This window comes from Phocoena phocoena, chromosome 1, assembly GCF_963924675.1.
Source record: "Phocoena phocoena chromosome 1, mPhoPho1.1, whole genome shotgun sequence".
Lineage (NCBI taxonomy): Eukaryota > Metazoa > Chordata > Mammalia > Artiodactyla > Phocoenidae > Phocoena > Phocoena phocoena.
The window spans coordinates 8,093,126-8,110,860 of NC_089219.1; the positions used below are offsets into that span (position 1 = coordinate 8,093,126).

A 17,735-nucleotide genomic window follows, 5' to 3' on the forward strand; every position below is an offset into this window, starting at 1 on the left:
CCCAGGTGTTAGGTTCCTGTGTTTTTTTGGGATAGCCCCAAAACAGCATTCACTGGCTCTTTCCTATGGATGGGGTGCCGGTGGGGGCGGGGCTGGGAGAAGACAAATTAGTCCTCATATTTTCTTTAACAAGATTGAAGACTTTAGGCATCATTTTGATGTGTTGTAACTCTGCGCTGTAGTGGGAAGTCACTGGGCTGGGGTTTCATCTGGCATCACCAGGCTTTTACTAGTATGATTTGAGGCATGGTTTTCACCCTCCTTAGCCCTCAGTGTTTTTTTTTTTGTTTTTTAATCTGTTAAATAAGGGCAATGGCTAGGATAATGGCCCAGCTCTGAAATTATCTTATTCAGTGAGATCGTTAAAATGCTTATTTTTTTAAAAAAGAAGAAAAGTGATTCATTTTCTGTAACTAAATCAAAATCCTGACTCTCCAGAGAACTAGGGATATCAGAATTCCAGCCAATGTAAATTTAGAGCATCAAATGATAAGGTCTGTATAAAACAAGAGCTTGGAAGGAAGTGCTGATGCCCTTTAAACCGGGGCTTCACTAGTGGGCTTGGCTGCAATAGTGCAAGGAATATGTTTTATTAGGAAAATAGGCTTCGTAAAAGCTCAGGGCCAGAGGGCAGGACAGTGGTCAGGGAGTCCTGTCCCTTTAACCAGCTCCAGCTCTCAGCTCCAGCTCTCAGGGCTGCAGCACAGCCTGTAACTTGCTGTATATTTCCCCAGCGTTAAACATTATGGTACTTGTTTATATTTGAAAGAGCCAAAAGGGAAAATGAGAATGCAACCGAATGCTCCTTTTGGGAAAATTATCCTCATTTGCAGCCAGTGGCTGACAAGGCACACGAACCACCAGCTTTATGAAGTCCCATTGTATACCAGTGACCAGTAGCTCGTGCTGACGCCGCATGTGCCACTGTCTTCTTCCGTGGCTGATTATGACTGGTTAAAATCGTGTCTTTCCTACTAGAACTCTGAAAGGGGTTCCCCTTTCTACCGAGGAGTGACTGGCAGTCAGTACCCGGGCTGGAGCCTGGGAGGCGCTCGCTCAGCAAAGTGTGTTCTCTGTGTTTGCCCGGCTCGTCTGTCTGTCCTGCCCCTGTCCTTGGGAGGTGACATCACAGTAAAGCGGTCCTTTTGCAGCAAGCTGGGGGCTTAGGGAGGAGGAACATCCCCTGGCTAGCCCCACGTATTCAAATTCAGCTCTTGTATTTGAAGGTGCCAAGCGCCAGTAAATGATCCTCTTTGCCCCTTGCCAGCCTCTCCTCTGCCCCGTCAGTCTGTTGAGAGGATGGTGCGCTTGCTCGGACGACCCAGGAGCACTGAGACTCCACGGAGGTGTGGCCTTGCCCACCACTGGCGGGCTCTGTCATGTGCTGAGGGCAAAGAGGGAAAGGGATGCGGTGTTAAGTGGGAAGGGACCTCAAGTGCTCGGTGCAGAGAGGAGAAGAGAGGGTCCAGGGCCATTTAGAATAGTTCAGGAATTCTCCCTTGACCACTTGTGGTGGGGCATGAAGAGTTTGAGGGGCGGCTGCAGCCAACTCACATGCCAGCGTAGTGTGGGGCAGTGCTGTGCTTAGAGCATTAATGGGCTCCGCCGGCTAGCCCCTTGGCACAGCTCGAGAGGCACCATGCTTCGGGAGATGTTGACCCTCAGAGCCTCCTTGTACTTCACCTCCCCCAGGGACAGATAGACCATGCTGCGGACCTCCGATGGAGAGCTGCCGGCCCGATGTGGACGAGCTCTCGGCTCTAGTTTAAAAGTTCTATGTTGTGGCTGGACTGAATGTTGGGATTCCCAGAACAGCTCGGGCCGGACAGAGTGCTCTTTTGCAAAGACTAGCAGTGACCTCACACCTGCTTCTCCCAGTCGCAGCACTTGGAGCATTTCTGTGTACACGGCTGCTTCCCCTGCGACACAGAGCTGCCCTGTGGGGAGGTCTCTCTCACACCTGTGCGCCACTCCTCGTGCAGATGCTTTGGATTGGTCAGTGCCCTCGTCCTCTTCCCCCAGAGCCGGCGTCCCTGGTCTGCCTCCGACCTGTTGAAATATTCCAGCTGTGCGCCCACTGGAAATGTCTTCCTGGGTTTTTCACTTGCCTTTTATTCCTCCTTGGGCAAAGCCTCTCCACATGTCATAGCCACTGCAGATGGCGCCCTGCAATTTCCTGATGTCCCAAGTGCACTGTGGTTTAGAGTGTTGGGAGGATTTTTTAAAAAAAAGGAAAAAGAAAAACTAGCCAAAGGCAATATAGGCAGCCTGTGATAGTCTAGAGTAATAATCATCTGAAAGTTTGGGCCTGGCCTTGTTTTGATCTGTTTTCTTGTTTTATTTTCTTCTTTACATTCTATATCCCATTCATACTAATCACAGTCAGTCCTGATTTTTCTTTTTATTTCTGCATTTGTCATAAAATAAAGCAAATTATTCCCGTCTTCAGAAACGATCTAGACTAATTAGTCGTCTCACCCAATAATTAGTTTTTTGTTTCCCTGTCTGTTTTCATGCATTATTGTTAGTTTTTTCCCCTCTTTTTTTTTTTTTTTTTTTTTTAACACCATTACAGATTAAAATGAGCCACATTTGCAGTTTGATGGTATCTGTTTTCGGGGAAGAATGGAGAATTGCAGTATGGAGAGACTTCAAAAGCAGCAATAAACTCAAGGATAAATTAAGGAAATTGAATGAGCCACATTTGGAAGCAGTGTTGAGGCTAATATTCTGTCGCTTAAGGTTAAATTGCAGCTGAGAGAGGTTCCAGAGAATCCGAAATCGGGGAAGCAACTTACTAGGATGCTAGGCATCCTGTGACTCTAAAGTCTTAAATGATTTCGTTGCAGCCATGGACAGTGGCAAAAGGTACTCACCTGCAATTATGTCCTCTTCTTCCCCAGGGCTGACGGATGAAGAGATTGATTTGGCTTTCCAGCAGTCGGGCACGGCTACCGATGAGCCTGCGTCCTTGGGCCCAGCCACACAGGTGGTGCCTGTCCAGCCCCCTCATCTCATTTCGCAGCCATATAGTAAGTCACCCGCTCAAACTCTGGCTTTAACCTTGACTGGGATTCAGGACTCTGGCCAAAGGGCAGCGCTTCACGTCTCCCAGAGTCAGCAGGCGTGGCGGGGTGGGGGTGGGGGACTGGGAGTAGGAGATGGCTCTTGGGTTTTTCCAAAAGACTGTGACACACCCAAATCCTCTTCTAGACGAACTTTTAAGTATGTGACAGGTTTTAAGACTCAAGGTACCAGAATAAATGAGTTTGTTGTATTGTTTCAAGTATTTTGGTTTCAAGCAGGAATCTGTAAAAGTATTTATTGGTTCAGTTTCCGTTTTCTTATATCAATGCTTTTTGCATGTTACTGTTTCACTAATAAGAACATAAACATCTGATTTATGGGTGCCTTCTTGTTTGGTCACTGAAATAACTTGTCTCCTAATTTTATCTTTTAAAGTTAATATTAGTAGATTTAGGCTAGCCTTCCTCACCCCACCCTCCTTTTCTTCCTTCCTTCCTTCCTTGTCCTGGCTATACCATGTATATTTATGTAGTGACAATCTGTTAGAGAATTTCACATTAAATGTGAAGGTCCTTTTTGAATGCAGCTTTTAATTATTACATGAGAACATGACCCATGAGAGGTTTTTGTTGTTTTTAAATGAAAGCTACTTTTAGCAATAAAGCTTCTTTAAGCTAGTAATAAATGTACACTTCCAAAATATAGGCAGAACTCCTTCCTTAAGTCACTTATGAAAAACCTAAAAAGGCTAAAATTGACTCCAAAGCAATGGAAAATTGCTCAGTTTTGTGTGTTTAACATAAGACTTCAGCCTTGGATCTGCTGTCTTTCAAAATGCCTTTTCTGTAATTGTCTTCATTTTAATGGTCTATCTCGGAAGTTTTCTTTTTTTCAAAACATGTTTTTAAAGTGTCAGATATCAGATTTTAAAAGGCGCAGTTTAAAATGCCAGACTTGTTTTGATCCCCACCACGTGGCCTGGAACCGCCTTCCGGCCCCCATTTCGCTGTCCTTCCCACAGCTAGGGAAGTGCAGTCTTCCGTACAGCGCGGGGGCCAGGCAGTAGGTTAGAATATGCTTTGTGTGTCACAGGTCTCGTTTAGATATCACCTTTCTTTTGCTCTCTGGAAAAGGCTGAATGGGTGAGGCCAGGTAGCACGAACTCAAGCTGATCTATCCGTGGTCGCCTTGTCTAACAAACCACTGGCGTCGTGTGACCTCTGAGACCGGTGCTCAGTGATGAGCCTTGTACTGGGGCTGCTGAGTCAGTGGCAGCTATTTGTCAGCCTGGGACTCATTCTCAGTCCTGGCTGACATTCTTTTCGATCCATTGTGTTGCTTTGGGTCACTAAACATAGTCTCTGTGTTTCTTTTAAAACAAAGGCTAAGTCTCCACACTTTTTCTTCAGGTGTGTCCTTGGGCCCAGGGTTTGATGGGATTTGTTGAGGACGGGCAGTGGCAGCTGGGGTGCAGAATTTTCTAAAATGCACATCTGTTCTATTCCAGCTGTTTCCTCCATGGCTTAATACCAAACAGGTCTCTCCGCTACTTGGAAACTTCTTGCTCAGAACAAATTGTTCTGTTGGTCACAGAGTTGGCCTAAAGCATCATGCGTTTGCCTGCTTTCAGTGGGCACAAAGGGTTAAACTGCTAGTCTTTCTGAAGAGGCAGAAGAATGGGTCTGGGAGGGGCGAGTCAGTCATTTAAATCACTCTCCTGCCCAGATCTCTCTGAGAAGAAGCATTACGCGTTTAGGTATTTAGGTAGGAGTATTTTTAAGAGTCTCCCAGCCCTAAAAATAAAATATATCTTCTTAGAGACAGACTCCTTCCTGCTTTGACGCTAGTATAAAAACAATGGTAATGGTAATTTTAAATACCTGGAGTTTTTTAGTTGTCACCCTCGAGCTTCATTCTTCTTGTACCGTTACCCCGCTCCTCTCAGCTTGGGGTTGACTCTACCTCTTCACTTCTGTACTTTTGCCAAGAGGTGTCAAAACTACTCCAAAAAAAAAAAAAAAGCTTGATTTTGATTAATATAGAGAAACAAGACTTTGCCTGACTGATAATAAAACTGATAAATGACATTTGAATTACTTGTAGCGGTAATTTATTACATAAAATATCTTTTATTTGACATGCGATTAGTTGCTGGAAGCATCACTCAATCTGACTAGTTTAAACATGCTCTAAAATGAACCCCAGTAAAAACCAGGGCTGTCTGCTTCTGGCGTTATGAAATATACTAATCCTGGAGTGAGGAAAAAATCTGACTTTAAGTATTTAAATGATTAATTGGGTTTATATATATTTTTTTACCTTTCTAACCCCCTTAATTACAAGCAAACTCAGGGGAGTTTCTGAACTAGGTGTGCAATCTGCATGCTTATCACCGAGGCATTGTCTGCGTCCTGGGAGGGATTTATGGCCTCCATTGATGTGTGTTCTTGCAGATTTTACATCTGGAGCTCGGGCAGCCCTTTCCTTCCCATTTCTTGGCTTTTTAAGGACATTCCATCTCTGAGCCCAAGCCTAGAAAATGGGATTCTCTGGGCTCGGCCCCAAACGCTAATGTCTCCAGGAAGGGTGGCTTTTCCGAGACCACCCCTGGGAGGCCATTGCTCGGGGATCGTCACCTCTGGACTTGCCCACCCTCCTGCTTGGTGGCAGGTGTCCCACTCGGTGCCTCTTATGATATCTCTGCTTTTTGGTGAATGTGGTTGACCTTGAGATGTTAGTGAATGCCAGCATCAGCAAAGAACATGGAGACCTAGCAGAAATGGTACCAGTTCATCACTGTTTATTAAGAACCTGCTATATGCTCAGTACAGTATCATGAGAGATTCAAAACATGATCTTTAAGAATCTTACAGGCTCTCTGGGAGAGATAAGATAAACTCTTAAGAAAAAGATAATAATATAAGACATTGTGATTTAATGCCAAAATTAATTATACAGACAAGAAACTCCACAGGAATACAGAAAAGAGAAAAATTAATGTAGGCTCGAGAAGTCAGAGAAGGCTTTGTGAAAGTAGGAGGAGGTTGACACCAGGGGAAGCTTGGTGTCACTTGGTGTGAGAATAAACCAGAGTTGTCAGGGCTTAAAAGAAAGTCGGGTAGAGCTCAGGAAAAGTCAGGCCGGGATGCAAGAGGAAATTTGACATCTTCTGTTTCTCGTTTTGGTTTGTTTTTGTTCGACTTTGAAGCAGGAATCAGTGTGCGTGTCTATGTGCAGAGCCTAACACAGTCCTGAACTAAAGTCCTCGTAAGTGCTTGACTGATTCATTCATTCTAAGATGACTTTTCTTCTTTCCTTCCAGAGAGACAAGAAAGCAAGGTAGCTTTGAAATACAGGCAAGGCCAGTGTGAATTTTGTATGATAATAATTTTTCTTAGGCTTAAATATTCCCCCCCGCCACTGTCTTTGGTAAACAATTCAGGCTTTTTCAAAGACTGACCTACAGCTTCAGTTGCCTCTTCTTAAAATAGGATGTACATGTCTGAGGTTGGTGAAAGGCATTGACATTTCATTAGAAACCCTGGGAGAGTGTTGTGTGCTCTTTCTCAGTTTGTTTCTCTTCTGGCCCTGGTTAGTAACATAAACTTTCCCTTGATTGTCTTAGGTCCCTGAGGGAGCGTTGATTACTGAATACCTGCTATGTGCCAGGCACTGTGCCGGACCCCTGGGATGGGACGATTAAGGCCTGGCTGGTCTCTCTCTCCAGCCCTCCTGTCCAGTAGGAAAGACAGTTAAGGGAACACAGCAGTGCTATGAGGTCAGCCCAGGATGGTGGCACAGACAAGGTGAAGGGGCACCTCAGAGAGCAGGAGACGCCTAACTGGACCTGGGGCATGATTGGTACAGTGACCAGACGGGATGGACCGGAGCATCCAAGCTAAGGCAAAGCCACATGGACGTGAAACCATGTGATGGTCAGAGCGACTGCAACATGGGATAGGAGTGTCGGGAGAGACGACCCGGGGGAGTTGGCTGCCAGGTCATCTCCCTGACGGAGGACAGTCAAAATCACATGGCTTTTTTTTTTTTTGCGGTACGCGGGCCTCTCACTGCTGTGGCCTCTCCCGTTGCGGAGCACAGGCTCAGTGGCCATGGCTCACGGGCCCAGCCGCTCCATGGCATGTGGGATCCTCCCGGACCGGGGCACGAACCCACGTCCCCTGCATCAGCAGGCGGACTCTCAACCACTGTGCCACCAGGGAAGCCCTCACATGGCTTTTTTACTTTGAAATGCATTGTGTAATTATTTTTGAGGCTGTATTACCTATTTAACTGTATTATTCTTAGACTAATATTAAAATTATTTGTACCATCAGAGCAGATGCTGCATGGGGAATTAGAGAAGACATGCTGGGTGTGCGCTGGATGCGACAGGGCTCCAGATGCTCTGCCCATAACTCCCTTTCAAATGCCTCCATTCCAACTGGGATGGAGGTTCCCCTTGCCTTGATCAGCCCCCTGCTTGCCACCACACTACACTGAAATATTTACTCACTTCCTATTAAACTGTGAGTTTCTTGAGCTCAGAGGCTTTTTTTTAAATCTATGGCCCAAGGTTCTGACTTAGCAGGTTTTCCAGAAACACTTGTTGAATGAATAAATGATGGTGGACATGTGCTTGAGAATTGCAAGGCTGCCGAGTAATACCATCAACTCTTGGGGTTGATGCCAAGGCAGCCAGTCAGTGAGGCCTCCTGTGTGCTCTGTGTGGAGCAGGCTGCAGAAGTAGGGGACAGGCCTTGCCTCAGGAAGCCCCGGTTTAATGTAGAGGGAAGCCCCATGCTTGGGGTAGGACAGCAAAAGCTAACCCATGCCATCTTGTATGGTGTGAATAGTGAGAGCTTTCGGGAGTTAAGAACAAAGGAACCCCCAGTGTGCTGATCTCAGGCCAGGCCTTCTGGAGGAAGCAGGTCCATGGAGACACCGAGAAGCTGGGGGTGGGGAGGGTGTAAGTGACTCTGGAGGTGAGTGTGAACGGAGGTGGCACTGTGAACAGCCTCTCTGTTCCCACCAAGAACTGAACGGGGAAGACTCTGTCCCTCCCTCCCTCCCTCCCTCTCTCTCTCTCTCTCTCTTCCATTTCTCTGTCGGTTTAGCACACAAATCTCACTTTTTCCTACATAAAAGTTACTGGTTTGTATATGAAGGAAACATTTCTCTAATTTTGAGGCAATGGTACTTTTCTTCTTTTGTCCATGTGACTGGTTTGGAATAGCAGCTCATCAAGGGCCAGCACCTGTCCGTTTTGTTTGCTTTGTGGAATGCCCAGTGTGATGCCTTGTGGCTGCCGAATAAATGCCGTGTGTGGATATTGAAGAGTGCAGGCGTTACAGTCTGAGTGGAAACATCCTTACCTTAGATTTCTTAGACCATTGAAAGAGCCTTTGGTGTTGGTGGTAGCTAGGATCATGGCTGTGCTGACAGTGCAGCCTGTGTTGGTTGTATAAGATTCTGCAACAAGTAACAGTGGTTTAAACAAAACAAAGGACTCTTTTTCTAAGTAAACATAGTCAGTCCAGGCTGCCGTACTGGCCCTGTGGTCCTCAGGGACCCATGCATCCCTCACACCTGGCTGGCATCCAGCTTGTGTTCCAGTGTGACAGCTCCAGCACCAGTTGTCCTCTCTGCTGTCCAACAAGCAAGAACAGGGAGAAGGAAGGGAAAGGGCAAGTCACCTTCTAAGGACACCTCCTGGAAACCGCCCACATCCCTTCCCCTTTCTCCCCATTGGCTGGAACTCAACCACGCGGCCATACCTGTCAGCAAGAAGGCTGAGAAATGCAGTCCTTGTTCTGGTGGGCATGTTCCCAGCTTTTTCTTTTTTGCGGTATGCGGGCCTCTCACTGCTGTGGCCTCTCCCGTTGCGGAGCACAGGCTCCGGACGCGCAGGCCCAGCGGCCATGGCCCATGGGCCCAGCTGCTCCACGGCATGTGGGATCCTCCCGGACCGGGGCACGAACCCGTGTCCCCTGCATTGGCAGGCGGACCCTCAACCACTGCGCCACCAGGGAAGCCCGTTCCCAGCTTTTAACCCCATAGAAAGTTTGAGTTGGAATTCACACTAAATTCAGGATAACGATTACCTCTGTGTGAAGAGGAAGATGTGGCTAGTTTCCATGGTATTTGGAAAGTTTTAACCGGTAAAGTAGGTGGGTTTAGGATTACATCTTATTATCATCTTTCGTAACTTATCTAAATGTTACATTCTTTTGTAACTATCACATAATACGGGGTACCTTTAAAAAGTTGGATTAGAAATCTTACCTCTTGCTTCTTCCCTTGGTCTCAGCTGCGTAACTGAGCAGAGAGAGAGCTTAGAACCCACCCTGCTGGGTACTGCTCTCGATCACTGCTGACTTCTTTTAGCTCTCTATCTTTTTTTTAAAAAAAAAATCTGAACAGACTTAAAAAAAAACAACAAAAAACAGCTTTACTGAGGTATAGTTTACATAAAGTAATGCATCCATTTTAGTTGTACAATTTGAGTTTTAACAAGTGTACACTGCCCTGTAGCCATCATCATTGTAGAACATTTCTGGCACCCTAGAAGATTCCCCATGACCTGTTCCCATCCAGTGCCAACCCGCCCTGACGCTGGGGCAACTCCTGGTCTGCTTTCTGTTGCTGCCCATTTAGACTTATCTTTCGTAGGGTTTTGCATGAATGGTACAGTATGTCCCCTCTCACGCCTGGTTTCTTTCGCTCAGCATCATGTTTTTGAGCTCCATCCAAGTTGTGCATATCAGAAGTTGCCTCCTTTTTATCACAGAGCTGTATTCCATGGTTAGGATGCACTGTGGTTTGTTATCCATTTACCAGTTGATGGGCGTCCGGCTTTGGGCTGTTTCCAGTATTGAGCTGTTATGAATAAAGCTCTTTTAAACATTTGTGTACAAGTCTGTGTCTGTTTTTATTTCTCTTGCATAAATGTCTAGGAGTGGAATTGCTAGGTCAGAGGTTAAGTGTAAGTTTCACCTTATAAGAAACTGCCAACCTGTTTTTCAAAGTGGTTGTACCATTTTACATTCCCATCAGCAGCGTCCGAGTTCTGGTTGCTGCATATCCTCTCTAACGGTTGGTATTCTCAGTCTTTTTAATTTTAGCAGCTTTAATGTGTGTGTAGTGGAGACTCAGTCATTTGAGTTTACATTTCTGTGAAGACTAATAGTGTTGAGCATCTTTTTATGTGCTTATTGCCCATTTACATATCTTCTTTTGTGAAGTGTCTGTTCCAATCTTTGTCCTTTTTAAATTATCTTCTTATTATTGAGTTGGAAGAGTTCTTATATATTCTAGATTCAAGTTCTTTGTCAGGTGTATGCATGGTTAGTATTTCCTCCCAGTCTGTGGCTAGCTTTTTCGTTTGCTTTACGTTGCCTTTTGAAAAACAAAAGATTTAAAAATTGATGACATCCATTTATCTTTTTTTTTTTTTTTTTTAACAATTCATGGTTTTTGTGTCCTACCTGTGAAGCCTTTGCTTACCCCAAGGTTGGAGAGATTTTCCCCTGTGTTTTCTTCTGGAAGTTTTATAGTGTTAGCTTTTACGTTGAGATCTGTGATTCACTGTCAGTTAACTTTTGTGTGTGGTATAATGTGAAGGTCAAGGTTCATTTTTCCCTAATGGCTGTCCCCTTGTGCCACCACCAGATGTTCAAAAGATTATCCTGTCCCCAGTGAGTTATGTGTCCCTTTATCAAAATGCAATTGTTTATATATACATGGGTCTGTTTCTAGCCTTATTTAAACAAAATTTTTAAGCTATTGAAGTATATTTTACACACTATAAAACCTGCCCATTTCAAGTGTCCAATCAAATGATTTTTAATAACTTTACTGAACGATGCACTCATCTATTAGTTTTAGAGCACTTTCATTCTCCAAATAAGATCCTTTGTGCTCATTTACTGTTAATCTTACCTCATCTCCAGGCAACCACTAAGCTACTTTCCACCACTGTAAATTTACCTTTGCTGGGCATTTCAGGTAAATGGAATCATACAGTATGTGATCCCTTGTAGCTTCCTTCTTTCACTTAGCATGTTTTTGAGGTTCTCCATGTTGTATCATGTAGCACTACTTCCTTCCTTTTTATTGTTGACTAGTATTCTATGGTATGGATGGGCCACATTTTGTCTGTCAGTTCACCAGCTGGTGGACGTTTAGGTTGTTTCCAGTTTTGGCCACAGGACTCATGCTGCTGAGGGTGTGTGTGGGCAAGTGTGTGGACGTACGTTCTCATTCCTCCTGGGTAGCTATCTAGGAGTGCGATTGCTAGCTCATGTGGCAGTTCTATATTTCTGGCTTCTTAATATTTTTTCTTATCAGCTTTTCTTTAAAATTTAGTTTATTTTTGGGTCTTCGTTGCTGCACGCAGGCTTTCTCAAGTTGCAGCGAGCGGGGGCTGCTCTTCGTTGCAGTGCGCGGGCTTCTCATTGCAGTGGCTTCTTTTGTTGCGGAGCACGGGCTCTAGGTGCGTGGGCTTCAGTAGCTGTGGCACATGGGCTCAGTCGTTGTGGCTCGCAGGCTCTAGAGCCCAGGCTCAGTAGCTGTGGTGCACGGGCTTAGTTGCTCCGCGGCATGTGGGATCTTCCCGGACCAGGGCTTGAACCCGTGACCCCTGCATTGGCAGGAGGATTCTTAACCACTGCACCACCAGGGAAGCCCTCTAATCAGCTTTTTTGAAGTATAATTTATATACAATAAGGTTAATCCATTTTAAGTGTACACTTTGATGAGTTGTACATACTGTAACTCAACTCGTGTAACCAATACTCTAGTTTCACGTACTATAACGAAAGACTAAAATTTCATGTGAATGGAATCATACAGCACATATTCTTTTGTATCTTAACGTAATGCTTTTGAGATTGATCCAGGTAGAAAATATTTTAGACTTTGTGAACTACACATTTCTGTCACATATATCCCCCCCCGCCCCCCCATCCTTTAAAAATATGAAAACCATTCTGAGCTCACAGTTGAAAAAAAAGCAGGATGAGGTGGGACTTGGCCAACTGGGCAGAGTTTGCTAACTCCCGTGACTCTGATGTATGGTTATTTCACAATTTGTTTATCCATTGACCATTGGTGGCTGTTTGGGTTGTTTCCAGTTTGGGGTTATTATGAATAATGCTTCTATGACATTCATGTATAAGAAGTCTTTGTATGCATAGATATTTCCTTTCTTTTAGGTAAATACTTGAGAGTGGAATGCCTTAGTCACATGTTAGGTGTATGTTTAACTTTGTAAGATATTGTAAACCTATTTTCCAAAATGGTTGTGGCATTTCATTTTTTTTTTAACTTTTTTTCTACATTATTCTTTAAAAAAAATTTATTTTTATTTTTTGGCTGTGCCACGAGGCATGTGGGATCCCAGTTCCCCAACCAGGGATCGAACCCTCGCCCCCTGCAGTGGAAGCGCGGAGTCTTAACCACTGGACTACCAGGGAAGTCTCCTGGTTGTGCCATTCTACATTCCTGTCGGCAATGTGTGAGAATTTCAGTAGCTCCACATCCTTGTCAACATTTGTTATTCTCAGTTTTTTAAGTTTAACCAGTCTAATGTGTAGGTAATAGAATCTCATTGTACTTTTAATTTGTGTTTCTCTAATGACTAGTGATGTCAAGCATATTTTCATGTGTTCATTGGCCATTCATGTACTTTTGTGAAGTGTCACTTTTAAAAATCACCTTGTTTGTCTTTTCATTATTATGTTGTGAAAGGTCTTTATATATTCTGGTTACAGGTCCTTTATCAGATATATGTTTTATAGATGTTTTCTCCCAGCCTATGGAGATGTTTTCTTGACAGTGCCTTTTGAAAAGCAAAAGCTTAAAATTTTGATGATGTCCATTTTATCATTTTTTTTTCCTTTTATGGTTCATGCTTTTTTTGGTTGTTTTTGTTTTGTTTTTAAAAGATTTTTTGATGTGGACCATTTTTTTAAGGTCTTTATTGAATTTGTTACAATATTGCTTCTGTTTTATGTTTTGGTTTTTTGGCTGGGGGGCATGTGGGATCTTAGCTCCCAACCAGGGATCGAACCTGCACCCCCTGCATTGGAAGGTGAAGTCTTAGCCACTGGACTGCCAGAGAAGTCCCTGGTTCATGCTTTTTGTATCTTAGGATGTGTTTGCCTACCCCAGGGTTGCAAAGATTTTCTTCTGTGTTTTCTGTTTTCTTACAGTTTTTTCTTTTTTGTTTAGGTGTATGGTCTATTTTGAGTTAAATTTTATGTATGGTGTAAGGAAAGGGTCAAGGTTCATTTTTTACCCCCCTACAGATATCCAGTTGTCCCAGCACAATCGTTGTGAAGATTATCCTTTTCTCATAGAACTGCCTTGGCTTCTTTGTCAAAAATCAGTTGACCACACAAGCATGGGTCCATTTCTGGACTCTTCTGAATTCTTACAGTTTCATTAGAGCTCATATTTTTTAGTCTGTGAGTGAGGATATGGATATGCCTCTCAGTGTCCTTCCTGCCTAAAGATGACACTGCTGATAGCATTGCAGCCCATGAGAAGTGGAAAAGATCGTCTTTCACAGGACGTTCATGTGAAGACAGGCCTTGGGTTTTCAAATGTGACTTCTGTTGAGCTGCTGTGGTGCCTTTGCCTTCCAGGCTGCCCAGGTGCTTCTGTTCAGAGCAGAGCTGCTCTGTTACTAGTTGCTGTGCTCTGGGTCGGTTTGTCTTTCTGGCCGCTGCCAGCCATCCACAGCTCAGCCTGTGGTACCTTTCAGCTGGGCACCAGTCTCCCTGTGCATTTAGCCTGGCAGTCCTTTCCTGTAACAAGCACTGATCTGGCGGACTGGCTTTATTCCAGTACCTCACTGTGGATGAGCCTGTCTTATCATTCAGTTTTCAGCGTGCCTTGCGAACAAAGCTGATGGGATGATTTGAGAAGCTACTGCTGTGTGGAGTCACGGCTCCAGCCTTGAAGAGCCTGGAGGGGAACGCAGCTAGGCTTGCCCAGTGCCTGCCACTGCCCTGCCCTGCGCTCAGGCTGCCAGCCTCCCCTGGGACTTGATAGCATCTCCCTGTTGTCAGGATCCGGATTGTCTCAGCAGGATGATTTCATGACGGCTTTCAGCTCTCTTTTGTTGATGACTCTTTACTGGATTGTGGGATTTCCTTGGTGTCTGAGAGTCCCTGAGTCAGTGGTTTCATGCCGTGTTGTGTGCGCGATTCCTGCTCCACATGTGTGTCCTTATTTGGTGGTGTCTGTTCTCGCCTGCTAGGTGAGACTCTCTTGGTAGGTTGAGATACAAATAAAGGAACTGAGTAATGTTGGTTTAGTTGGTGTTCAGTGAAGGGTTAGGGAGCCCTAGGGTTCAGCTTTCCTGCCCCTGAGGCGGCTGCCATATACCATGGATTCACCGGAAGCCCTAGCCTTTTGGGCAGGCAGGCCCTGTGGACACTGTCAGAGGTCAGGCTAGTTGATGGAGTCCTTGAGAGGGCAAGGAAGGCGTTGAGTTCCAAGGAACCTGACGTTCTTCTCCCTACAGTAGTCTGACCTCTGACCTCGTTGCAGCCTCAGACATGAAGGCAGTCCCAGAAATGCGCAGCTCTGCAGGATGAGAAATGCTGCCACAGTCGACTGCCTGTTCATCCTCAGGAGAGGCCAGCCGTGAGGTGCTGGTAAAGTGCTGGGCCTTTCGACGAGTTGGCGGGTCAAGCCCGTTGGGCGAGTGCTGGAGACAATTGGAATCTGAATGACAGTAAAAAATATCATTGTCCCTGGGTTCTTCATCTTCTTCTTTTGTTTTTCATTTTTTGGGGATTTCAGTAAATTTTTATTTAAGTGGCCAGAAGTATAGAGAGTGGTACTTCAATAGAGCTCTACCATTTAAAGGTCCTTTGATGATAAATGTGTAACAGTGGAAAGTGTGCTAGTTTGGGATTCAGAAGACCCAGGTTCTAATTTGTCATGAACTACCTGTTACCTTACAGGCATATACATAATATCTCAGAGTCTTTGTTCTGCATCTGTCCATTGAGAGATTTGGGCTAGAAAATCTTTTAAGACCCTTGATAAATCTGATGAAACTTGAGTTGTCTTTCTTTTCTACCTCATCGAGATAGGCAAGTGACAAGATGTAGAGAGATTATTCTGGGCACTGAATTGCCACAATTATTAGCAACACAAGAGAAGTCAAAAAAGCTGTCCTGTGAGTGAAATTACTGATTCTCTTCATGCAGTGATGCTGACAGGTAGGCCTGGGTAAATGGTGTGAGTTCACAAACTTGTTTATTTACCTTGTTGTTCCTAAGCCTGTGGAAAAATGTAGGCAGGCACCCAAGGCAACGCATTCTGTATGTCACAATTTTAAGGCAGGCTTTTTTACTTAAACCCTTCTCTGTGTATTCTAAGTCATTTTTCTCTGCCCGTACACCTCCCAAAGTTCACTCAAGTTCTTCCTTTTCTCTTGTTGTCCTAAGAATGTCAAAATTATTGAGTCTTTTCATTTTTACTATGCTGGTGTCTCTGAGAAACTCGCTGACAGACACCTGTTATGACTGATGTATTAATGTTCACTGTCCCTGGGTTCTTTAAATCTAGCAAAAGCTCTGCCGCCTTCAGTCAAATGGTCTGTGCTTGATGAGAAGAGAAAACTGTCTTTGGGACCATCTGGTGGTGGTGTGGAACCAGGCCTCTTGCCAGCTTGGCCCCCAGTCTGCCTTGTCTGCAGGTGGGCGTCTTTGTCAGGCTAGAGGCTCTGAAGCTTTGGAAAAGCTCATTCATTCCACTTCCCTTACTTTTGAGCTGGAGCAGAAGAGCGACTGGCCCTGTTTTCTGCCCTTGACTGTATTTTCTGGACATTCAGGAGCATAGTGACAAGAGGCTGTAGCTCCGAGGTGCCCTGGGTTCCCTCATTGGGGGTCTGCACTGGGCTTAGAAAAAATTGGCCCCAGGGTGGGCAGTGGGGAGGGCTCCAGGTGGTCGTGGCTGGGGTCTGAGCTAGTTTGGGGTCATGCCGAGTGCTTTCTCAGTTGCCCTGGTCTGTACCCCTTGAAAGGCGTGCCATGGATAAGGGTTATCTCCATCTTAGTTTTTCTCTTTTTTCATTTTGCCACAAGACAGGATTGTATCACACATCTCCAAAACGAGTAAAATGGCATTTCAGCTTCTTGTCTTTATAGACTCTCTGAACTTTAGGAAAGATCATTCTGGTCCCTTTTCATTAATAATGAAAACCAGGGGGCAATAAAACGTTCTTAACGTGAGCACGGCAGAAACAAGGAGTAGTGCGGGGGTGAAGGTGCGGCTGGCAGGGAGCCACAGGTGTCTCTTGGTGCTTGAGGAGGTCAGGCTCCGGAGAGGGGGCAACAGTGGTAGGAGGGGTCCTGGTTCTTGGACCCCTGACCTGCCAGCATCTGCTCAGCCTCGGCTCTGTTACCCGGAACGAGAGGCTGCACTTCTCAAGGCATGCACTGTGTGTTTGCAGGAAAGAAGAAGGATGCAGCAAACTTTGGGTTCTGGTCCAGTTTTCAGCCCAGTTGCAACTGTTTTCCTGTAAGATATTTAGTGGGTATTTGAGAAGTCACTGGTGAGTAGAACTTTCTGGACATGTGCCCATTTTGAATACTTTCTCTGGGGATTTTTGCAGCACAGATGGACGTTCTGGGTGTGGATTGAAGCCCCACGGAACAGCGTGGGGCTTCAATCCACAGCGACTCTTTAGAAAAGTGGCAAGGTTACTCTGTCTCTGCTTTTTCCTCCTAAAAATGAACTTGCACCAGATGTTGGAATCAAGGCAGTCAGAGCAGAGCAGGCTGAGCCGAGAGAGGTGCCTGCTTGGGACCTGGAGCCTCCTGGCTTCTCAGGGTCACAGTGAAAGGTCTACCTCAGTGGTCTCAGAGTTTTCCATTTCACAATCAGCGGTCGCTTCTCTATGTCGCTCCGCATCGGATGGGGGTGTTCACTGCAGGTCAAAGCAGCAGAGCTCCCTTCTGGAGACAGTGTGTAGACGTGAACCCTGTCACTGTGCAACCCTGGAGAGGAGTGGGGAGTCTTGGCTCACCGTGACCCAAACCCCAGAACCCATTAAAGAATAGATCGATAAGTTTACATAAACATGAAAACACTCTGTGCCACAAAAAGCAGACCGTAAGCAGAGTCAAAAGAAAACTATACTAGGAAGAATTTTTACAACTCCTTTCACAGACAGAGGGTGAATTTCCCTGTTGTATAAGAAGTTTCCATGAATTGAGGGAGGAAATTTAATAAAGAAATTGAGTAGAAAAGTAGGGAACATATAGTATACCAAAAAAGAGGTGCAGATGAAAAGATTGCTCAGTCCTCACTTGTAATAAGGTAAATGCAAATTAAAGCTAGAGGGAGGTACTATTGCTTTGCTCTAGTACTGGCAGAAATCTGTGCGTGTGCTTAACCCATTATGTTGGGGTGGCTCTGAGGAAACATGTGGGAATGAACTGGTTCAGCCCCCGTGGAGGACAGTTTGGCAGGCTATCTCAGACTGCTGTGGCCCAGCCTCCTGGGAGTTCACGTTTACAGATGGACTTGTACATGCACATGAGACGCCATATGTACACGCTCACTGATGGCAGCATTGTGTGAAATAGGAAAAGACTGGGATCGTCTAAATGTCCATCATTAGGGAATTGGTTTAATGGAATATTATGCAGCTTTAGCAAAAAAGAAGAATGAGAAATGGGGGG

The 17,735-nt window shown here is 45.1% G+C and overlaps 1 protein-coding gene across 1 annotated transcript in view; it reads left to right on the forward strand.

The window, feature by feature from the left end:
• The window catches only part of PEX14 (peroxisomal biogenesis factor 14), an 86,074-nt gene that overhangs the window by 55,914 nt on the left and 12,425 nt on the right, over positions 1-17,735 (forward strand). The window contains exon 3 of the mRNA XM_065898395.1: positions 2,904-3,032. Within this exon, the coding sequence (XP_065754467.1) occupies positions 2,904-3,032 (129 nt within the window). The remainder of the gene's footprint in view (positions 1-2,903; positions 3,033-17,735) is intronic.